Source organism: Phascolarctos cinereus, unplaced genomic scaffold (genome assembly GCF_003287225.1).
Source record: "Phascolarctos cinereus isolate Bilbo 61053 unplaced genomic scaffold, phaCin_HiC Scaffold_8;HRSCAF=390, whole genome shotgun sequence".
NCBI classification, from domain to species: domain Eukaryota; kingdom Metazoa; phylum Chordata; class Mammalia; order Diprotodontia; family Phascolarctidae; genus Phascolarctos; species Phascolarctos cinereus.
Genome location: NW_027556291.1, coordinates 24,880,139 through 24,904,414, shown reverse-complemented (window position 1 = coordinate 24,904,414; position 24,276 = coordinate 24,880,139). Strand labels below are relative to the sequence as shown.

The window sequence follows — 24,276 nt, the reverse complement described above, 5'->3', positions numbered from 1 at the left end:
TTTTTGTTTTCCACCATACACTTCACAATCCAGTGACACCAGCCTTTTTGCTGGTGTCCTCATGCATGCCACTCTATCTCCAGATTCTATGCTTTTTCACTGGCTATCCCCTTTTCCTTCAATGCTCTCTCTCCTCACTTCTTCCACTGACCTTCTCTGGTTTTCTTTGAGATTAAGGTCAAATTACACCTTCAACAGGAGGCCTTTCCCAGCCTCCCATCCCCCTGTTAATGCTTTCCCTATGAGATAACCTTCCACTGGTAACATGTATTTTGTATGTACATAATTATTTGCATGATGTCTTCCCTGTTAGAATGTGAGCCCCTTGAGGGCTTTGCCTTTCTTTGTATCATAGCACTTGGCATACTTAGTAAATTCTTATGGACTGACTGATTGTTTTCTGAACATTAGTTTGGTAGCTGAGTGGAAGAAAGAGTGGAGAAAGCAGCAACTAGAGGAAGGGAGATGAATTAGGGGATTTACAGTAGTCTATGGGAGGAGTGATGATGGTCTGAGACTGCGGTGGTGGCTATCTGAGTAAAGAGAAGGGGGGAGATAGTGGGGAGGCAGAATCAGCCAGCCTTGGCAACTGATTAGATATGGAGGTGGATGGAGAATGAAGAGTCAATGATGACTCTGATGTTGTGAACCTTGGTGACTAGAAAGATCACGGTGCCCCAAATAGAAACAGGGGATTTTAGAAGACCAATGTGTTGGCGTGGGGGGACACAATGAATTCTGTTTTGGACATATTAAGTTTGAGATGCCTATAGGGCGTCCGGTTATAGATGGGGGTCATGTGAGACTAGAGGCTAGGAGAGGGATTGGGGCTGGATATTTAGAACTGATGAGATCACTATGTGAGATAGTATAGAAGGAGAGGAGAAGAGGGCCTAGGATAGAGCCTTAGGGGATACTCACAGTTAATGATCATGACCTGGTTGAAAATTCAGTAAAGGAGACTAAGAAGGATCTGTCAGACGGGTAGGAGAGGCATCAGGAGAAATGAGCGTTACAGATGACAAGAGAAAAGAGAGTGCCCAGGAGGAGGGGGTGGGTCTACATCCATGAAACAGTTCCACAACAGCATTTGGCCTAATGTGTTCTATACATAAAGGAGGTGGGCATTCAGACTCAGCACCAAAGTTCAGAGGAGAGAGAAATCAGTCCATTTTTCTAGGGCTGTGAAAGGACTGTCACACTCATTTTATAGGTGAGGAAAGGAGCCCCCGTACAACTGGCCACACTCCACTAGCTGGAGAGTGCCTAGCCTTGCCCACAGAAAAGGAGAGCTTTCTCTTCCTCTTTCACGGGCCACCACATCCTCCCATTTCTTCTTTGGAAAGCCAAGAAGTTATGGCTGGGAGTGGGGTAAGATAGGGTTGGGTGGTCGGAGGAATAGATGGGAGGTCAGGACTGGCTTCCCTTGAGCTTAGTTTAGCAGATATATTTGAAGCACCTGCTGGGTACTGGGTTCTAGGCAAGGTGTTCCAGGTCTACACTGGAGAAAGGCATGGGCCTTGCCCTCGAGGCGCTTATGCGCCATGAAACCATGGACATAGAAAAAAATGAGGAGACTATGAGTATGAAAGTGGCACAGAAAGCTCCAGAATACTGGGAGAACCCATGGGAATAAGGGATGACCTCTAGCTAGGGTTCTAGTTTTAACTCTGCTCCTGACACCAGCAAGGTTCTCTGTGTCTTCCTAGGTGACAGAGCCTCACTTACACACATGGAATCTGTGCTTCTGTCCCCATAGAAGAAGCCTAGAGGAGACTTCCTCCCTGCTTTAACACTCCCACTGCCCCAGGCATTCTTCCTTCTCTAAGACAGAGGCCTCCTAGTATAACCGTTTTATCACAAACCCATTTCTCTTGAGCTCAAGTGAGGCACCTCATTCTAGCATGGAACACTTGGTGTTCCTGAAGATCTGTAGCCTTTGTGATTTAGAAACTGAGCTGAACCTCCCTGAACTCCCATTCAATGAAGCATTTAGTAAGTGCATGCTTTGTGGCAGACCCCAAGCTGGTTCTGGCCATATCCAAAACTAAAGTGAAAAGTCCCCGCCTTCAAGTCCCTTCCATTCTCCTGGAAAGAACATGTAGTCAGTACATGTTATAGTCAACACAAAATATATTCCAAGTTAAAACAAATAATCTAGGAAAGGGAGTTGGAACAATGATGAAAACTAGGGTGGAGAATGTAAGAAAGGCCTCATTTAAGAGGGGGTACGAGCCGAGCTGTGGTGGAGCTAGGGATTCCCAGAGGTGGAGGTGAGCAGGAAGTGCATGCCAGGTGTGGGGGCACAGCTGGTGCAAAGGCACAGATGCAGGAGCTGGAATGTCATTTAGGGGGAGCAGCTTAGCTTGAACATAATGTGTATGGAGGGGGCGGTTAATGCAAAATTCCTGAGGAAGAGTAGGGTGGAGCCACACGGTGAAGGGCTTTAAATGACAAAGAAGTTTGTATTTTATCCTCTGGATTATACTCTTAGGTCCTTCTCAGTTTCTGGGCCCCATCAAAATGTAATGGAAAGAGCCCTGAAATCTAGGTTCGAGTCCCAACTCTACTGGTTGGTAGCTATGTGACTGTGAGCCAGGTGTTTGTCTTCTCGGGACCTCGGTTTCTTCTTTAAAATGAGGGGATTGGACTCAGGGAGCTCTCAGACCCCTCCCATGATCTGTGGCAGTCCTGCTTCTGCTACTTAGTCCCCAGGTGACCTTGGGCCCTGTCCTTTCTCTGAGGCTCAGTTTCCCTACTTAAACAATGAGGTCGTTGAACCAGTTGATCTCCAAGGTGCTGTCCAACTTCCCAAATTGACTCAGACTCCCTAGGGGCTCCCGACAGACCTCTGTGTGGTGACTGCAAAGGAGAACCTCACAGGGGACAGGACACTGGTCTTTTGAATTCTTCTGCACCAATGAAACAAAGAAGAAATAAGGGTTGATGACATCACCTATCTAGGGCACCTACCTTCAGCTCATTTCTGTGGTGAGACACCACGCACATTTAACTTCCTCTTCAAACAGCATACTGTGCATTTTATCAGCAAGCTCCTGTGTCACTGGGGCCCTGCTTCATGCTGTGTCACCGAGCTGCCAGTCCAGGGTGAGCCTCAGGGTAAGTGTCACCATGTGGGGTTTAGCCAGGACCTGACCTCACCCAACAGCCTAGCCATGGAGGCTGGCCACGGGAGGAGGAGGGGCCTTGGCAAGCCTGGGACCTGAAAGCTTTCCCCAGGGTTCTACTCTCGGACAAACTCTTCCACCAGAAGCTGCCGAAGAGCACAGAGACAGAGGAACTGGCCAGGCCCAGGAGGCCAAGCAACAGGTAGCTTCCTCCCACCCCTCGGCTTCAGTGGCACATAGGGGTCCAGATGGAGCCCAGCTCTGGGTACTCAGCAGACCTCAGAGCATAAACTTCCCACCTGGAAAGGACGAGAACATCAAATTCAACCTTCCTATTTCACAGACAGGAAAATGAGGCCCAGAGAGGGGAAGTGACTTGATTTTCCCACCTCTGAGAGGGTATGGGGAGAGGCTGTTTCCACATATTGGGGTGATTGGCTCAGAAAGAATCTGTGCGTTTCAAAAAAAAGTCCTTGTGCTGAGCCATTGGAGAAATGAGGGATAGAGATTTGGAGAAATGAAATCTGTCATGTTGTAGCTTTCTGCCGTGTGGGAGTCTATGAAGAGACATCACCAGGAGAGGGGTGTGGTGGGAAGGAGGGCGCTTCATATTCGAATGGAAAAGCTCACTGTCCCCCACCCTAGGACAGGAAGCGATCTCTAGTTCTCTGTATCCTAAAGTCTTGGCTTGGTATTTAGGGACCCATTCTGTTTTCAGCTGGAGATGGAGCCCAGACTCCAAGTTCCTGAGGAATGGAGTTGAGCCAGAGAGCTCCAGCGTCAGCTCTGGCATTTCTCAGGGTGCTCTGGCTAACTCTCTCATTACCAGTGAGTTCCAAATCCTTGAATGGTAGTACCTCTCTGGGCCTTAGCCAGGAGTTTTACTGGGTGAGTCAAAAAGAGGTTTCCCCCTGAGGGTGGGCTGTGCCCAGCCTGTCAGAGCCATGACCAGTTAGGGGAGAATAAGAACAGGTTCTGGTGTTTCCTCTGGGAGTAGCTATCTAGTCACAGGGCTGTAGAAGGGATAAGTCACATGTATTTTTCATTATCTAGACCCCCATCAGGCATAATCTCTACCTCTGTTACCTGATTGTTTCAACTTCTCAGTATATGGAACCAGGTGTGATTGTTAGTGATAGAAATGGAAGCCAGCATATCAGGGCAGGGAATGGCAGGAGATGTTGCCAGAGATGGAGCAAGCGTTCATGGTAACAGCCTTTGCAGCAGGCTGGGAAATCCATGCGAGAAGAGATTTCCAGTCCAGACAAGTGGAGCATGGCTCCACCTTTCTGGGCCCCAGGGAGTTCCCTTTTGGACTCACCTGGGAACATTGCCCAGATGGCTCCAATGTCAAGCTGCGTGGCTTCCAGGTAGAAGAAGACTTTCCAGGGGCAGTTTCCTCCAGGATTTCTCTGGCTACCTTGGAGGGATCACAACAACAGCTCTTGGCCCAAGGGATGCTCAGCTTGAATTTAGCCCAACAGCCCAGAATAAAATGAGTCTGTGGCAGAGTACGGTTTCCCAGGGGGCAGGGTAGAAACCTGGGATGTAGAATGCTAGAGCTGAAGAGGGCTCCAGAGATCACTTGGTCCAGCTGGACCAGGGATTGTTCACCTTTGTTGTGTCATGGACCCCTCTGGCAGGTCAGTGAAGCCTAGCGATCCCTTCTCTGAATCATCCTAAATGCGTATAATAAAATATGTAAGATTACAAAAGAAATCTCATATATCAAAATGTTTTTTAAAAACAAGCTTGCAGACCCCAGTTTAAGAACCCCTAATCTAGTCCAATTTAATCTTATTTATAAAATACAGTTATTTTTCAGATGAGGAGCCTGAGGTCAGAAAGGGGAAGTGGTTTGTCTACTGTCCTGCAGTGAGTTAGACGCTAAGAGGCATGCTTTTCTGCCTTCTGGCTCAGTATTCTTTCCATTATACACCTTGGTTGTTGTCCAGGAGAGATGCCAATGTGCCTGATCTGGCCATTTGTATGGGAAGATTCATTCTGGGATGTTCACTCACCCTTACCTGGTGCCATATGCTTCAGAACGATTGCACAGGTATGAAGAGGGTGTCTGAAGGATTGGAGGAGGAGAGAAAACAGCCCGTGGGGAACTTAATTAGAGGGGGACAGAGGGCTCCCTAGGAGGGAGCTGTTTGCTTTCATGCAGGTCACTTCCTCTCTTTGAGCCTCAGTGTCCTTTTCTGTAAAATGAGGGTAGGAATGACAATCCTTATACTCCCTTGCTCCTAGAGCTATTTTCAAGGAAGTCTCTTGGTCTGTTTTAAAGCTAGGGAAATAGGAGTGCTGACCAGGCCCAAGGTCCATAGAGACCCCACAGACCTTCCTTAAAGGACAGTGGATTTTTTTTAGCCTGCCACACCCCCATGAGAACACAGTGTCAGTTTCATGACCACAAGCAAACATTTTCTAAGTAATTTCTCTTTTCAAATGAAAAAAAAAAAAGCAATCAGCTATCCCAAAAGAAAGGAACCCAGAAGTTCTCAAATCCGGTTTGCAAGCTTTGGGGGTAGGGAGGGACCGAGGTACTTGCACATTAGCTGAGAGGTTTAACACTCCCCCACTCTGGATTTCCTGGACCCACCTCATTAAAAACAAGTGTCACAGCTACTGAGCATGGGAATGACTGGGTCACCCTCAACCCGAGGGAGGTCATTGCGTACTTAAGCAGAAGTGCTTTCTAGAAGCTGACCCCCTTTCGGCTTTTGACCTGTTGATTCTGACCTTAGGGGAGTCAGCTGGGGTGGGAGAGAGCGAGCCCTGGCTTTAGAATCAGGTAGACCTGGTCCTTCCACTCTTGCCATGTGTGACTCCGGGTGATGCATGGACGACTGCCCTCTCTGCACCCAAATGTCCTTCTCGGTAAAATGAGGGGATTAAATGGAATGATCTCTATGGCTCCTCCTAGCTCACTGCAGAGAAAGCTCAAAGTTAAGCTTGGACATGTAACTCCTTGGAGTGGAAGGTGTGAGCAGGCAGTTAAAATCAACTGTGAAGCTCAAAAGGATTTATTTTTCTGTTAATTTATCACACACAAATGGTCCAGTCTCATAAGATTTGTCCAAATCAGTCTGTAATTGTGACCTCTTGCAGCGTTCATTTTGAAAAGTGAAGGATCATAGGATTTGGAGCTAGATGGAGCCTCAGAGGCCAATGCTATCATTTTAAATATGAGAAAACTGGGGCCCAGAGAGACAAAGGGACTCACCTAAAATCATAGAGGCAAGGAATGGGAGAGCCAGACAGCTAACCCAGGGCCTCTGGCTCCAAAGTCGCTTCCCTCGAGGGCGTCATTTAACTGCCTTGGGCCTCACTCTCCTCCCTGTACATGAGGAGGCCCAGCTCCATGGGTTTGAAGGTCTTTCCCTTTGCAGCTGCTATACTTTGGTCCTAGCAGATGATTTAGAGCTAGAAGAAACCTCAGTAAGGCCTCTAATCGAACCTCCTTATTTTACAAGTGAGGAAAATGAGGCTCAGAGAGGGAAAGCCCCCCACCCCCCAGGTACTTAGGAAGGGCTTCAAGCCCAGTTCTTTGGATGCCACGCCTGGAGGAAGGCAAGGAGGGGATGCCTGGGGAGTGGAGCCCCTCTGGAGTGTCTGCCCACTCTGGAAGCAGCCCGGGCCCAACAGGAAGAGCATTAGCCTGAGTAAGACGACATGAGTTCAGATGTTCACAATGTTCCTCCCTGGGCCTTAGGGTTCCCCTCGGTAAAATGAGGGCTTGGACTCCATGATCTTTACGGTCCCTTCCAGCTCAGAATCAATGGGGCAGATCTCCCTCCCAAGTCTCCCCACAGTCTCTGGCAGTCTTGGCACAGCTCTGACCCCTGGTGGCCAGTTGTTTCCAAAGCCTGCCTGCAGTTTGAGCTGCCAGGAAGTGATGATCCCTTGACCATGGACTCAGAGAGCTTTGGAAGTGAAATGAATCTTACTCTTAAGCCTAGAATAGGACCATTATTTATGATCACGTGTCATTGTAGTCCAGTGAAAGGAGCACTGGCTCTGAGGTCCGAGGATCTAGGTTCAAATCCACCCTCAGAGACCTCAGGGGAGTCATTTCACTTCCTGGAGCCTTAGTTTCCTCCTATGGAAAATGAGGGGGTTGGGCTAGACAGCTTCAGAGGGCCTTTTTCCACTAGAGTTCTGTGTTTTTTTGTCTAATGATTCATTATTTACAAAGCACTTCTCTCTCAGCAACCCTGGCAAGCAGGTAGCACAGAGATCACCACCTTCATAGGACAGATGAGGAAATGAGGCTCAGATGGGGTCAGATGTCTTGCTTCTGGTCATGCCATAGAATCAGAGCTGGAGCCCATGTCTTCTTGGTGAGAGCATTGCCAAGATTTCATCAGTCAAGTGTGGAAGCCTTTCCTGAGACTTAGGCTTAGGGCCCATGATGTCCACTTTCACTACCATTCTGCTTTTCTAAGGCCAAGTGACCTTTCCTTCTAAAGACAGTAACACCAGGCCTCTCTGTGCCTAAAGAACCAGTGATTCCTTCATAAAATCAAAGTGATTTTAGTGTCAGCAGACTCTTGGATTTAGAAACTCTCTCCTGTGCCTGAGAAGTTTGCTTCCCAATTGTGATGTTTTGGGGGGTGTGTGTGTGTGTGTGTGTGTGTGTGTGTGTGTGTGTGTGTGTGTGACATACATATACACACACGCATACACACACACACACACACACACACACACACACACACACCAGTATCCATTAGTATCACAGTATGTCTGAATCTTCTCCAGAAGGCCAAAGCTACCAGACAGTCAAACGGGTGGTCTCACAGACCCAATCCGCAGTAATTACTCCATTTCTGTGCCACTCCAATGTGTCCTCGAGCCAACCTTGTAAGGTAGGAAGTGCAGGTGTCATTATTCCCACTTGACAAAGGAGGAAAGTGGGTCTCCAAGAGGGGGAGCCTCTAGCCTGGAGCCCCACAGTGAATAAGAAGTATGTGAGAGTTAGGATTCAAACTCAGATATTCTAACTCCTAAACCCAGGCTCCTCTGCGTCTGGCAATCGGCATACTCCCATTATACACTGAGCTCTCAGGATTTTATAACTCCCATTTTAGATTTTGCTCGGCCTCTGTTTTCCTTAGATAAGCTGTAGTTGATTTCGTAGAATGCAAGAGCTAATGACTGAATCCTCAAGCTCCCACAGATCAGGGGATCATGAGAGGCCACTGGAAGAGCAGCTAGGCTGAGCCCCTCATTTGAGAAACTGAGAAACAGGAGCTCAGAAAAGAGCGCTGGTGATTTTACTTCCTTTTTATTTACTACTAGTAAGTAGCAAAACCAGGATTCATACACAGGTTGGAGCATTTAGCTTTGAAGACCCCAGGTATTCCTGCTTTACTGGTATGTCCTGGGTCATTTTTCCTTCCTCCATTAGAAAGAGGTCCCATGCTTTGACCTGAGACTACAAAATCAAAAGGGTTTCCTCTGATCAAATATCAATTGACCTACTTACAACCTTGGACAAGTTGCTTCACCTCTCTGAGCCTGTTTCCTCCTCCGAAAAGATTCCCTTCTGCCTCTATCAAGGGCAGCTAGGTGGTACTGCAGTGGATACAGTGCTGGGCCTGGAGTCAGAAAGACCTGAGTTCAAATCCAGACTCAGACACTTACTAGCTATGTGACTCTGGGCAAGTCACTTAATCCTGTTTGCCTCAGTTTCCTCATCTATAAAATGAGCTGGAGAAGGAAATGGCGAACCACTCCAGTGTCTTTGTCAAGAAAACTCCAAAAGGAGTCACCAAGAGCCAGACACAATTGAAAGGACTGAACAACAACAATGGCTCTATTACTCTACTGGCCTATGTACTCATTTGACTCTCTTTTAATTAATCATTAGTTGCAACTAATTATTAATAATAGTGGTGATGATGCAATAACATACTTCTATAGTGCTTTGCACTTTACAAAATACAAGGAAAATAGTACAGGTATTATTATCCTGATTTGATAGAGAAGCAAGCTAAAAGGGAGAAGTCACTAACCCCTACATGGGGGGCAGGGAAGAGGGGAAGAGGGGAAGAGGAAGTATTTCCTGAGAGCTGCCTTATTCCCAGCGCTGGGTGCTAGGGCTATTGAAGAAGGCAAAGACCTGGGCATTATTGTCTCTACGAGTTCACAGGCTGGTTGAGGAAAGAGACACACAGAGGAAACTCTCAGAAAACAATGGTGTGTTGGGCCCCTGACTCTAAGTCTGGTTCAGCTCAGCAAAGGGGGAGAATCCAGTGAAGGGGAAGGGCTGGAGGCATCCAGAGGAGGAAGACTCCACTGAGTAGGGCCTCCTATGTGTGACCTTAGGCTGGCTGCTGGAATGGGGGGTTGCTCCAGACCATCATGAGATGGCCTGGATGGGGAGACAGCATCACCACAAGGAAGCAGCCATGCACTAAGGAGACAAAAGTAGAACAGAAAGAAAGTTTGAAGGACTTTCACAGGAGAATGGGACTGATGTGATTCACTCAACAAACATTGATCTAAGCCCAGATGGTCTCAGAGCTGGGGATACACAGGAGGTAGACAGACAGACACACATCGAGGCTACTCTTAAGCTGGAGGTCAGGGTCAGAGTATGAAAAGAGGAGAGAACTCAACTGTTCCAAGAAATTTGAGAAGGGGGTGATCAGCTGGTGGGGGCAGGGGGGTAGACAGTAGGTATCCCCTAAGTCAGACCTTGAAGAAAGGGAGAGACTTCAGTAGATGAAAATGGGAGGCCTGGAGGGATCAAAGGTATTGTGACTATTTTAATAGCCGTAGAGGGGTCATAAATCTAGACCTTAAAGGCCATCTAGTTCAATCCTGTGATTTTACAGGGGAGAAAACTGAGACTAAGCCATGTTCAGGTTTGTTGTTGTTCAGTTATTTTCCAGTCATGTCCGACTCTTCACATCCCCATTTGGGGTTTTCTTGGCAAAGGTCCTGGGGTAGTTTGCCATTGCCTTCTCTAGCTCATTTGACAGATGAGAAAACTGAGGCAAACAGGGTAAAGTGACTTGCCCAAGGTCCCACGGCTAATGTCAAAGGCTGGATTTGAACTCAGGAAGATGAGTCTTCCTGACTCCAGGTCTGGTGCCCTGTGCACTATGGCGCCGCCTAGCTGCCTTAAAAGGCAGTAAGCGGCAGAGGTGTGATTTTAAACCCACATCCTTTGACTCCAGACCCTGTGCTCTTGCCACTCTACCATGCTGCCTCCTAAAGGGTCACAGTTGTCCTGGCCACCTCTCTAGTTTAGCCCTTCTCCAGAGACGACAGGTTGAAAACAGTTTGGATGACAGATTCACACATTAAGGGGGGTAGGATGAGTCAGCTTGTGGAGGGCCTTGAATGTCACCCCCACAAGTTTCTACTTTTTTCAGGTGAAAATAGAGAGCACTGAAGGTTTTGGAAGAAACCAATGACATGGTCAGAATGGTACTTTAGGAAGAAGACTCAGGCAGATGTGTTAGAGGTAAAAGAAAAGAGGCCCTGGAGGCAGGAGGCCCACTTAGGAGGCTGGCTATTACTACAATCCAGGCACTGATGCCTGGTGGTGGCAGTGAGGGCGGGGGAGACACTCCACCAGCCTGGGCAAGTGATTGAAAGTAAGGAGAGTGAGGGAGAGGGAAGAGCCAGAGAGGAGGAAGTCCAGGCAAGGATGCTGATGCTGCCCGCGGCGGTCAGGGAAGGCTAGGAGGCCTGTCCCCAAAGGACAGGAGGGATGTAGATAAGTCTAACAGCTGTCAGCATGGGAGTTGGCTGAGGCCCTTGTGGTTACATGAGGGTTTGCAGACCTCCAGAGGGGACTGGCCATTTCTGGGATGTTAATGTGAATCCGTAAAAAGTTAGGCTGTTAGTGGTTTGAAGAGCAATTCACTCAGAGCAGGTGCAAATTGGTTCCTGGCTCATCAGACCATCAAACTTTATCTGTAGCGAAAAACACCTCCTGGGGCCTAAGGCTTGAAAAGAGGCAATTACCAGCTGAGCATTGGCTGCTGCTTAAGTGTGGGTGATCCCCTCCCCGCCAGAGCTGGGCTCAGGTGCAAACAGCTGCCCTGAGACCTTCAGGCCATTGAAGGGGGATGCTGAGGAACCTGCTGATTGGTGCTTTCTGAGGCCAAAGGTGGGGTATGGCCCAAATACCGCACTTGGGGTCATGCAGCCTAGATTCAACCCTGTCTCAAACAGCCACATGAGCCAGGGGTGTGCTGGAGCCAGCTCTAACCCAGCAAGAGCTAATCGTTAAGTTTTCAGTAAGAGCACTTACACCTCAGAAATTGTTTCATTGATTATAGACTTAAGAAAGTGATGGAAAAAATGTTAATGATGTAGATTAAACTTAAAAGTGTGTCTCACATGTATTCCTCCCTTGCCACCTCCCCAGCTAAATATTTACCCCAGCACACCTTTGCATGTGACCGTGGCAAGTTTCTTAAAACTCTGAGCCTCAGTTACCATATTCATAAAATGGTGAAGGTAATGATAATGCTTACATTGCCTACCTCACAGGGTTGTTGCTTGGAAACTTTAAAATACTAGAGAAGTAAAGGTGAATTATAATGATTGTTTCCGTCCCTTTACTGGGAGAGGAAAGACAGGAACTGCACCGCTGTCCTCAGTGCTGACCCTGAGCCTGGGGTCTGCAAGCAAGAGGTCGCAAAGTGATTCCATTTTATGGAATCACAGAAGATCAAAGCTGGAAGGGACCTCAGTGATCCTATATTGCAAGCTCTTTGTTTTACATAGGTGTACTTTGTGGACCCAGAGAGGGAAAGGGACTTGACCAAGGTCACACAGCTAGTAAGTGGTAGTGACAGGACTCACACCCAGAGCTTTTGACTTTCAAAGCCCTGTGCTTTATCTACCTTTGCTTCTTTCTTCAAAGTTAAAATGTAAGCTCCTTTAGGCCAGGGACAATTTTTTCCCTTTTGTCTTTGTTCGATCTAGCACGGTGCCATGGCACACAGTGGGGGCTTAATAAATATTTATTACATTGAATAGAAAGCTGTAATTGGAGGCACTCACTAAAAGTTCTGTTTTCAGTCCCTGGCTCAGTAGCTTCTAACCACAGGATCAGGGACTGAAATGCAAAACTTGGAGGGCAGCCATTTGCATGGGTTATCATTTGTCTTGGCCCCAGTTATTTCTATATGCTGACTGCTACTTCTGTCTAGCTCAGTGGGTTAGAACACAGCACTGATGATACTGAGGTCATGACTTCAGACTTCATGTGAGCTGGTTAACCACAACAAATATCTGTTGAACACTCAATATCCAGTCAGCCTCATTAGATGCTGTGGGAGCCCCAAATAAAAGCCAAGTCCTGCTCCTCAAGGAAGTCATAATCTAGTCAAGGAGATAAGTTTGTCACAATTCTAGTGTTTAATTTATTTTTTGTGATCACCTGGGTTTCATCAGCGTAAGGAGGGAACTCCCAGTGTAGAAACTCCCTCCCCTGCTGCAGCTTGGCTCCAACATCTAGCTTTAGGGAGCTTCCTGGGACACTGGGAGGTTAAGCAATTGGCCCAGAACCACCCAGCCAGGGTGTTAAGGAGGGAACTTGAGCCTAAGCCTTCCTGATTCCAAGAGAACCCTCTAACTACTACATCACAGTCACAGCTGCCATTTATATAGATCTTAGTGACTTACAAAACACATGATGTTAACTCCTCACTAACAACATTAATTCCTCAAAACAACCCTGTGTTCCCACTGGGTGGCAATTACTATCCCTATTTTACAGTTTAGGAGTCTGAAGTTCAATGAAGTGACATAACAAGGCCCTACTGTAGGGCCACGACTATGGTAGTGGACGTAGACGCAGAAATGGAGTCAGAAGGCCTGGGTAAAGAGCTCAACTCTGCCATTTTCTTTCATTCATTCAACAGATACTTGTTAACCTGCTGTATGCAAAGTTGGGGCCTTGCAGCTAGTCCAGAGGTCTGGATTCTGCTAATGGCTCTGTCACTAATTAGATATGTGACCTTAGGAACATAGGCTCTTAAAAAATATGTGTAGATTGGCTGAAAGGGAGGTCACTTTCCCTCTCTGTGTCCTGGTATCCTCCTATGTAAGTTGAAGTGGATTATCTCTAGTGCTCCAGCTCAATGGGTCTATAGCAGGGGTAGGGAAACTGCAGCCTCAAGGCCACATGTGGCCTTCTAGGTCCTCAAATGTGGCTCTTTGATTGAATCCAAACTTCACTGAACAAATCCCCTTACTTAATTTGTTCTGTAAAACTTGGACTCAGTCAAAAGGCCACACCCAAAGACCTAGAAGGCCACATATGGCCTTGAGGCCGCAGGTTCTCCATCCCTGGTCTATAGTGTCCTATCCTATGATTCCAGTGTACAATAACAATACACACTAAAGAAAATGTAATTGGGAAATATTAATAAAATGTAATAGAGCATAGGTAATATTAATATGTGGTTTTCTAATCTCACCCATAGATTTCCTTAAGTACAGTGGAGTGTTTCTATTTGAGGTCAATACCCCTGATATAACATACCTCAAGGCAGCTTGTCCCAAATGCCTAATGAGTGAAGAGCTCTGTGGACTGGAGAAACTTGGGAAGACTTCATGGAGGAAGCAGGGCTTATGCTGAGTCCCTTCCCCTGGGCAACTCTTCCGACAGTGGATGAGATTCTGCCTCTACTTGGACCACGTGGTAGATGGCTAGGAAGCCATCTACTGCTGCTGACCAGACAATGCAGGCTTCTGACCCTTGCCCAGGCCCCTAACCAACCAAAACAAGAAGCTGGGATACCTTTGGAAGCAGATCCTAAGGCCTTCCCAAGACTTAGCTGAAAGTGTTGATGGCACTCGGAGGCCTTGGACATGATGATTTCTCCCTGTAGGAACTGTCTGGCCCCGGGTCATTTCTGATCTGATGATGTTTCTGTTTCTCTGTCTTCTCCCAGCCTGCTTCTTCTTAGCCGGAGAGGGAGGGTGAGGAGGCTCCTACATTGTTTTCTTAGCTGTTGGGCTATATGCTAAGAGCCCAGGCCAGCTGGGAAAGAAAGAATATCTGCAAAGGTGATCGTTGATATGGTGAAGAGGCTGGTTGTCAGTTTTGCAGTTAAAGTGGCTAGTCCTGCTGTCAGCCAAATGGTGCCTCCCTTCAGAGGACACTTAGTCTGGCCCACATGTGAACAGGAATCCTAACCAATCAACAAGCAGCTATTTAGTGTCTACTGTGTGCAGTGATAAATACAAATGTCCCTGAGAAGTAGTCCTTCATTCTCCATTTGAACACCTTCCTTGGGTGGGTGGGAGGGGAGAGGCGGTCCAATCCCCTTTGGAACAGCCTTGATTATTATACTGCTGTTGTTCAGTTGTTTCAGTCATATCCAACTCTTTGTGACCCCTTTTGGGGTTTTCTTGGCAAAGATATGGATTGGTTTGCCATTTCCTTCTTCAGCTCATCTTACAGATGAGGAAACCGAGGCAAGCAGGGTAAAGTGACTTGCCCAAGGCACCATAGCTAGTAAGTGTTTGAAGCCAGCTTTGAACTCAGGAAGATGAGTCTTCATAACTCCACGTCTGGTGCTCTATCCACTGCAGTGCTGACTAGCTGGCCAGGATTATGATGTCCTCAACCACAGGAATGACTCAAACTATGGAACCAGTGCGCAAGATAAACTTGTCCCTTCTCAGAATCCAGCTTTCTGCCCCACACAATGTGCATATTTTCCTAGGGTTTTGCATTTAGCAGGTTGAGCTCGGGGAACCCCTCCTTTCCCCACATAGCTAGGGAAGAAATTTGGGGAAGCAGCCATGTAAATGTCCAACCTCCTGCCTATAAAAGTGTGAAGGATGGGAGTTCACAACAAAATAGGGCCTGAAATTGTGTTCAGCTTGAACAGAGACATGGTGGTGCAGTCAAAAGTGACCCAGAACCAGTTAAAAGACACGTGGCTTGGGGTTACCTTGAGTAAGTCATTTGACTTCTGAGTCCCTATTTCCTCATCTGTAAAATAAAAGGTGGGTTAGATGTTCTCTAAGGTCATTTCCAGGTTAGGTCCTGTGGTTTTCTAGCACAAAAGAACCTTGCTGTTTATTTAACACAGAACAGAGAGAAACTGACTTCTTAAATGTCACGTGCCAAATATCTGACATCAGTGAGGTAGGAATGGATAGTGAGATCTGCCAGATAGTTTTTGATGGGTCCATGATAGATGCTGCTGCTTTGAGGGCCAGGTCAAATGGACCAGGCAGGGGATGGGTGTGGATGGCTAACTGTCTCAGTCACCCACAGTCATTCCATTCCCTCTGAGTGCAGCTATGGAGATGAATAAAAGAAGATATGAAGGGAAAGCCACCCTGGGAGGTGTCAGCCCTACATAGCCTTGGGTGGTGGCAACTCCTTGTCCATCATATAGCTCTGAATTCCTAGAGTAAGGCTCCAACTGTGGTGATACATGGCAGCCCAAGTATCTGTGATTCCGTTGATCTGGCTCTTGGTATATAGGGCCCGGTTACTGGGATCCAAGTGAACGACATGGTCTCCTTCAATTCTTAGCACAGGTAACGGGCCAGGTGGGAAGGACCGACCATATGGGAGATGGAAGTGAATGATCAGAAGACTGAGGAGCTCCTTTAGCATGCCTGCACTCCCTTTTCAAAAATATATTTTATTTATGTTGTTAAATATTTCCCAATTACTTTAAAATTTTTTAAACATTCATTTTTTAAAATCTTGAGTTCCAAATTCTCTCCCTCCCTCCCCCTACCCTTTGAGAAGGCAAACAATATTATACTGATTATACATGTGAATTCATGCAAAATGTATTTCCATATTAGTCATCTTGCAAAAGAAAACACAAACAAAAATAAAGTGAAAAAGTATGCTTCAGTCTGCACTCAGAATTCATCAGTTTTTCTGTCATTTTAGCCAATCTAATATGTGTGAGGTAATACCTTAGAGTTGTTTTAATTTGCATGTCTCTAATTATTAATGATTTAGAGCATTTTTTCATATGACTATAGATAGCTTTGATTTCTTCTTCTGAAAACTGCCTGTTCATATCCTCTGACCATTTATCAATTGAGAAGTGGCTCTTATTTTCAGAAATTTGGCTCTCTTATCCTTTGATGAGAGTGCATTTCTACTGCTTAGTCTGGTTTTTTTCCTTAGGAACAGAATCTGAAGTGCAGCAAGAAGTCATTTCACTTCCTTTTGGGGGAATCTGAAGCCCCCTTAGTTGTTTAACAGTCATCTAAAGGGACAAGGCACATGGAGAAACGCTGGTGTCCAGGAGCGGTGTTGGGTTATTGAAAGCACTTCGCCATTTCCCAAGGGCAGTTAGGTCTGCTCGCTTTTCTTCTTGTTCATTGTCCGTCTGCAGTGCCTTTTCAACACCTATGCATATAAGCACATATATGTTTAAATACACATAAGTAAAGAGTAAAACTGTACTAAGAGTTTGTGGATACTGTGTATCTGTGTGTGTGTATATATATATATTTATATATATACATATATATGTATATACATACACATATATATACACTTTCAGTTTATATAACACACACACACACACACACACACACACACACACACTCTGATGGACCAGCTTTCTAGGCTACTTATCCAACTGCAGATCATAGCTTTTCATTTAGACTCCGCTCAGGACATCCGCCACGACAGTGGCACGTATGCCTGTTTTATTTGACACAATCAAAATATCATTGACCACTTATCTCTGTGGTTGAAGCTATCAGAGAATCTTATTTGACGTTTACGTGTGTGACAGCCACCTTTAAGACTGTCGTATTCTACTGAGTGAGATGGTTATTTTCTCCCCATAATTGACAAACCCCATTTAGTCAGTTGCATGATCACAGTGATGCAATCTGCTGTAGTAGACAATATTCTACTACCGCCTGCTTCTTCCCTTCTCATTTTTTCTATCAGAGATGCCCTTAGTGTGTGCATAGACCATTCCTCTCAAGATTTTATACAGATGAGAATATGAGTATGTGGGTTGGTAGTTTCTAATGCCTCTTCAGTTACTTTTTTGTGATAATAATAACTCTCTATGGTTTTTCTGTCCACATTCTTGTCATCCTTCCCTCTCGAAGGCATTTTGAAAATTGATCCTGAGTGCCCTGAAAATGTGTCACCTTCACCACAGATTTCTTCCGAGTGTATTTGTTCAGTTCCAGCTCCTCTTCCTGGTTTTATCTTCTTAAGTGCTATTTTCATTTCCTCATGTCGTAAAATGGGTACTCAGTAGGTTGATGAAGATTGATTCAATGCGATTTAATTCAGTAAGTGCTATAGAAATCCATTTTCCAGCTATTTGTTATCCTTTCATTTTCATCCAGAAATGCTATCGGGATGATCTGACTTAGTGGAGTCTTACGCCAAGCTGTCTGCAGGCCCTCTTTCCTTCTACCACTTCACACTGTTTTGAGATAAGATAGAGCTTGCAATCTTTTACCAGCTTCCTCTGTAATCTTTTTACAAATGGGTCTACAGACTAAACCGATCTTGTCCTTGGAAACCTTATGTTTATCAAGGAGATCAACTGTTTGCTGGCTGAGTTGCTTTCTAGCCTCTTCCGGTCTCTTCATAGTGGGAATTGTTTTATGTTAGCCAAACCTTTTCTAAGAAATGCTGATAAAGTGGACGTGTGTACTCATCCATTTCCCATTTTTCGGTTAAAAGTTTATTTAAGTAGGTTGGAGGCATTAAGTATTTTTTTCGAATATTATCTTCTCATCTTTATCTTTTCTTTTAGTTCAGTGTTGATATAGACCTTTGCTCTAACCAGTCAGTGGTTTAATTACAATGCAGGCACATGATTCAAAAATAGCCAATTATTTCCTGTTTGAAAGATGTCATTAATTTCATTCTTTTTGTGATATTGTTTGGTATTTACTTGCCCTGTTTTGAGCCTCTGTCTTTGAAAAAAAAAATCCATGGAGTAGAGATGCACAAACGTCAAACTTTTGGCTATTTAATTACTTAATCTTGCATGTTATTTTCTGACCTCTTCGTCACTGTCCTCTTCTATTCAGAAATTCACGTTGAAGTCATTGAGTATCAAGGTGTGTTGCTTTAATTTGAAGGTTTCGTCCAATCCTCCAAAAGTTTTCTTTATTTCTCCATCCTTTCCAAGAGATACTGGTGCACACACTGCAACTCATTATATTTGAGGTGGCCCTCTCGTTTGCACATGAGGGAGTCAGCTCTGTCTCTGTGAGGTGAGCCTGTGGGCTACCTTTCCATTTAGCTGCAATTTCCTCGCATCTTCTGGTTCCATTGAAGTGAGACCAGAAATATTGTTGCGACTCAGTTCTTCTCGTATTTAGAGGACCAACAACGATTAATATTTATATATGGTTTAAAACCTATGTGGTCGCTAGTACTTTCTGTCCCCTTTTCCACCACCTTGCCATTATCACTATGGAAGCAGGCGAGGGACACACAGATCCATTCTGTACTTTTCTTTGTTTCCTGGCTAGATAATTTATCACCAAGTTCCAGTCTGCTAGCAATGAACCTCTCTGTACTTAGCTAAGCTGCTCATTAGACAGTAGGTACCGTTTATTTCTGACACCATGTTCATGGCCTCTCCCGTTTGGTAGAACCTATCAGAGCTCCACTGGCATGGCCTCATCGTCACACCACAGTGAAGCACTGGAGGAGAGGTTTGGGAACATACCAGAGCTACGCTATCCCAGCAAATGATTATACCTGGTAGGTCCTAAGAATCAGTGTTGGGGAGTGGGATGATGCAAGGTCACTTAACCTAACCTGCTGAATTTGGGAAGAGAGTAGAGGGACATAGCTGTCTCAGAGAAAAAGTACTGAACCAGGAGTCGAGAGACCTCGTTCAGATCCCAGCTGTTCCACCAGCCAACTGTCTGGCTGTGGGTTAATCATGTGATCTCTGTAAGGCTTTAGTTTTCTTATATGCAACATGATTGTATCATAAGTTTCAAGAGTAGAGTTGGGCTCGGTGTGTTGGTTAAACATTTTGTTTTGCACTCTTCCATTCCCATGGGCTTGATGGTCCCATCCACCCCTTAAAGCCTAGCTCAACCGCACAAAGCCTTCCCTTATTCTTCTGGTCAGCTAGGCTATTCTCATTTGGACGTCAGGTTGCATTTTGTTTTGCACCGATCATGTAATATATATTATAGTTGTCTGAATATGTGTCACATCTCCCTATTGGACTGTAAGCTCCATGAAGACAAGAGCCTTCTCTATCTCCTTCAGTGCCCAGAACAAAGCCATGCACACAGTAGGCACCTAAGCAGTTGTTCTTGAATGGTTGTTGAATGAATGCCTTCACGTGTATTTCTCTGGTCTCTGCAGGAATCACACCCAGTCTCTCCTTAATGAACATACATCAACGGGCAAAATGGGCAGCAATGGCACAACCCACAGCTGCAACAACATGAATGTAACATTCCAGTACTCCCTGTATGCTGTCACATATATCGTGGTCTTCATCCCCGGCCTTCTGGCCAACAGTACAGCCCTCTGGGTCTTGTACCGCTTCATCAGCAAGAAGAACAAGGCCATCATCTTCATGATCAACCTGTCTGTGGCTGACCTCGCCCACGTCCTCTCGCTGCCGCTGCGGATCTATTACTACATCAACCACCACTGGCCCTTCCCAAGGTTCCTGTGCCTTCTCTGCTTCTACCTGAAGTACCTCAACATGTACGCGAGTATCTGCTTCCTGACATGCATCAGTCTGCAGCGTTGCTTCTTCCTCCTGAAGCCCTTCAAGGCCCGAAACTGGAAGCGCAGGTATGACATGGCCATCAGTGCCGCCATCTGGGTCATTGTTGGGACTGCTTGCTTGCCCTTTCCCATCGTGAGAAGTGCTGTCCTGGCCAACAAATCCCAAGATGCCTGCTTTGCTGACCTGGGATACACGCAGATGAGTGTGGCACCCTCAGTGGTAATGATCACATTGGCCGAGCTGGCTGGCTTCGTGGTCCCTGTCGTCATCATCGCCTGGTGCACCTGGAAGACAGTGATATCTCTGCAGCATGCACGTGTGGCCTGTGAAGGAGAAACTGAGAAGCGGAAGGCTCTTCGGATGGTCTTCATGTGTGCTGGGGTCTTCTTCATTTGCTTCACACCCTACCACATAAACTTCCTTTTTTATACCTTGGTGAAGGAAAAAGTTATCACTAGCTGCCCCATCATCCAAAGCACACACTATTTCCACCCTTTCTCCTTGTGCCTTGCAAGTCTGTGTTGCTGCTTAGATCCAATCCTTTATTACTTCACAACTTCTGAGTTCCGGGACCAACTCTCCCGCCATGGTAGCTCAGTGATCCGATCCCGGCTAATGAGCAAGGAGAGTGGTTCTTCGATGGCGAGCTAAGTAGCCACCACCAAAGACTTGCCTTTCTCTCGTATTCTTTGGCTTGTCCCTAAACCCAGAGAAATAGCCAAGCCATAGATGGAGTTACTGGACACTTAGTATGGGGGCAGTGGGCATAGAAGGAGGCGGGGGTGGGATTTGTTTGTCTGGACTGTTTTTGTCGTTCTGAAATTGAGGACTCTTTTATTTAAGAGAACAAGATTAAAGCCTGACAGATGTTTCAAGTGGAAGAGAAAAGTTGCCGTCTCACTGAAAATGTTCTCAGTAAATTGTGGTAATTTCATCCAATGTGCATATTTAAAAAAAAAAATATTTTTGCAATGTACATATTTCTTTTCTGTAGAAAAAACCCAAAAGCTTATCTTGAATTACTATTCAGGAGCCAATACCTTTTCCTTTCTTTTTATATAATGTGGATGAAAAAAGCCAGTCTCTTAGATGTGAGGATTACATAAGCAAGGGGGGAAAACAATAGATAGAATTTGGCCCCTAGTTCCTTTTCTTGAAGCAAAGGGGAATTGGAGCTTACTTCATCTCATCTAGTGGCCAGCACTGATACAATTCAGTAGATCAGGACCCAGCTCTTCACTTCACTTTGCCCACAAAAACACAGACCAAAACTGGATCAACGTATGTGAGTATGGCTAGAGTGGTCTGGCCCAATTTGCCTGTGGTCACTGCACTGGTCCTTATGGGGTAGACCTGGTACTTTGTGTCTTAGCTGAGTCAGACTGCAGGATTTTCTGATAATGTCCCATTCTGCAGTGCTCACAGATCTTGGTCCTAAAGGTTCAAACAATCCATTCCATCAAAAAGGATGTCTCCCTTTAGGTATGGCCCAAAGGGTTAAGCCCATTAAGCTGGCATAGGAAAGATGAAAAAGAAAAACAGAATTTTAAGTAAATCAGACAAGTCTCAGAGACTTAACTCCATCACCCTATACATACATATCCTTACAATCTTACAAATTTCCATAGGGACTTATTGTACTGCTGCTATGTGCCTTGAATGCTACTGCTTTGATGAGCACCCCTGCTATTTAGCTCAGACGTGGATAAGTTTGGTATGAGGAAACCAGATGACCCCAAAATTCCGTGGCCATTTTTAGTAGGTAGAATGGTTAAATCCAATAACACATGCTATAGTATAATGAACCTAGATCCTTATCATATCCTGTGTGAAAGGGAGAAAGGGCAATTGCTGGGAGGACATATTTCCAGTTTGATTTTTTTTTTCCAAAGGTGATTACTAAAATTTCAGGAACATTAAAGAAGATTTCAATGTAGGCAGACTGCTTATTTGCATTACCCTCCAGTGAGGGGCCCACACAAAAGAACTATTTGGCAACAGCAAAAGGAGGCCAAGGAGAGAGGCATAGACAAATTAGTTTCTGCCCAAAGGGAGAATGTGATATGGCTATAAATAATGAGGGTTTGCTTTTAAAAAATACAATATGATTGATGTCTTGTTTTTTTAAATAACATTTCCTGATATGCAAATCAAAGTGCATTGCACATATTGTTGTTGTTCAGTCACGTCTGACTCTTCATGACCCTGTAGACCATATCACGCCAATACTGTCCCCAAATGGGGTTTTCTTGGCAAAGATACTGGAGTGGCTCGCCATTTCCTTCTCCAGTGGATTAAGGCAAATATAGGTTAAATGACTAGCCCAGGGTCACATAGCCAGTGAATGTCTGAGACTACATCTGAACTCAGTCTTCTGACTCCAGTCCTAGCACTCTATCCATGAGCCACCTAGCTGCCTCTACATTGTGCATAATACACACTTAATAAATGCTTCTTCATTCATTCATTTGTATAATATCCTTCCCCTGGTAGTATTCTCCTTTGTTAAGAATAAAAAGGCAAAGCCAAAACAGTGATCACGTACATCAGAATATGCAACATTCCTCTTTTGTAATCTACCTGCCCCTACAAAGAGGGATTGATTTTGCGGTATGGATGGTAAATTCCCATAGAGAAGCTCCAGAAGTGTCTTGGACAAGGCAACTGCTTTGGAAGATGGTTTTCATTTTGATTTATAAGTTCTGGCATGTTTATAAATATATCCTGGGACCTTGGGCAAGTCACAACCTCTCTGGGTCTCCGTTTCCTCAAATAAAGTGGAGGCGTTGGACTAGATAACTTCTCTGGTTGTTTCCATATCTATGATTCTATGGTCCTGACATCTTAGCCAATCTTGGAACTCCTTCGAAATGGCAAAGAGCAACATAGACTTTTGACTTTATGAAGGACTTTTGACTACAAAGAAAACACTTTGGATTTTGCGGCTACAGGTTTTGAGTTTGCCCACCATTCAAGGCAAAGTTTTTGGGGGTGTTTTTGACCCTGTGAAACAAGGCAGCAGAGAATGGTTAATGTGGTACACGAGGAAATGAATACACACATTCTAAAGAGCTGTGTACCTCGCATTATATTATGGCTATGCTAGAAAGGTTAAAATGACAGCTCAAGAAAGCGGGAATACCATTTGTTTCAAGGCAGTAAAGTGAACAACTAGGGGTCTGATGCCTGTGTGTGTAAAAGGACAGTCACAATGACAGAATGAGGACAACTAGGCAGACGTTCCTGGATTCGATGTTCCAGAAGCCTTCCAGTGGTACTTAACATCCCCAAATGTCTTCTCAAAGTTGCCTGTTAACTTCTCCCCCAAGAAGCTCTTCCAGAATTCCTTCACTCTGTTGTGATGCTCCCATCTTTTGATTGGTCAGAATAATAAGGCAGAAATTGTGAAGAAATACAATAGGAACTTTGTGCAATGATGTATTATATTCGGTCCAATTGTGTGTTATGGTTACTGCCTCCTGTTTGGTTTGTACACGCTTTAGAAAGTGGTTTAATGTTCAGTGTCAAGACATATATACGTGATGTATATTTCATTAAATAGTTGATTAAGCACTGTGTTTATGGTCATGCTTGTAAACACTGGGCACCAAGCTAGCTTTTGGTCAGGAGCATAACCTCCCTTTTAAAATACTGTTTCTATGACCAAATAGTTTGGTATAACCCCTCAGAATCCTGCTAAATTAGCTCACGGGAATGCCACAATATTCCCTAAACACAATTATTCTTAATTCAAGTCAATTCGATTCAGCAAGGCTTGATTAAGTACAGGGTACATTACTACCACTATTATTATCATCATCATTATCATTAGTGTTAATATTATTTCAAAGGTGTTCATCTTTCACCACATAATTCTTCGAAGGAATCAGAGGGAGGACACAGATCATGAAAATCAAATAACAAAAGGGTGGTGTGGTTCCCCCCAAACTGGGTATTACTAGAGGCGAGGGTTGGGTCAGGGGTGGGGAAGCTGCGGCCTCGAGGCCCCATGTGGCCTTCTAGGTCCTCGAGTATGGCCTTTTGACTGAGTCCAAGTATGACAGAACAAATCCTTTTATTAGAGGGATTTGTTCTGTGAACTTTGGACTCAGTTAAAGGGCTGCACTCGAGGACCTAGAGGGCCACATGTGGTCTTGAGGCTGCAGCTTCCCCACCCCTGGGTTGGGTAAAAGAGAGCTGGTGTACAATAGCTCCTTTTTACCCAGGTGTTTTAGTACACACACACACACACACACACACACACACACACACACACACACACGCACGCATGCACGCACACACGCACAACCACACAGGTGAACATACTGAAATATGTAAATTCTGTAGACTCATAGGCTCAAAGTCCTTCTTGACTCCTGATCCTGCTTTCTCCTGGTTCTCCCACCTGTCTGACTCCTTCTCCTTAATCT

The 24,276-nt window shown here is 45.3% G+C and overlaps 2 protein-coding genes across 4 annotated transcripts in view; both read left to right on the top strand.

The window, feature by feature from the left end:
* Window positions 1–3,035: 3,035 nt before the first annotated feature.
* The window catches only part of LOC110193044 (putative P2Y purinoceptor 10), a 56,607-nt gene continuing 35,366 nt past the window's right edge, over window positions 3,036–24,276 (top strand). Inside the window, exon 1 of the mRNA XM_078148030.1 lies at window positions 3,036–3,120. The gene's annotated coding sequence lies outside the window, so the exon portion shown is untranslated. The remainder of the gene's footprint in view (window positions 3,121–24,276) is intronic.
* Window positions 3,041–23,417, top strand: P2RY10 (P2Y receptor family member 10). 3 transcript variants are annotated; one of them, XM_020964605.2, is made up of 3 exons: window positions 3,041–3,120; window positions 18,738–18,849; window positions 19,471–23,417. In XM_020964605.2, exon 3 carries the CDS (start codon window positions 19,517–19,519, stop codon window positions 20,495–20,497), a length of 981 nt encoding a protein of 326 aa, XP_020820264.1. In that variant the 5' UTR covers window positions 3,041–3,120; window positions 18,738–18,849; window positions 19,471–19,516; the 3' UTR covers window positions 20,498–23,417. The 3 variants fall into 3 exon arrangements, with proteins under 3 accessions (XP_020820264.1, XP_020820266.1, XP_020820265.1); XM_020964606.2 differs by lacking the exon at window positions 3,041–3,120 and adding an exon at window positions 3,229–3,330; XM_020964607.2 differs by lacking the exons at window positions 3,041–3,120; window positions 18,738–18,849 and adding an exon at window positions 3,152–3,330.

Bases quoted from the DNA above. Each gene is read 5' to 3' on its own strand.
- P2RY10 (XM_020964605.2), top strand. From the start codon at position 19,517: ATGGGCAGCAATGGCACAACCCACAGCTGCAACAACATGAATGTAACA.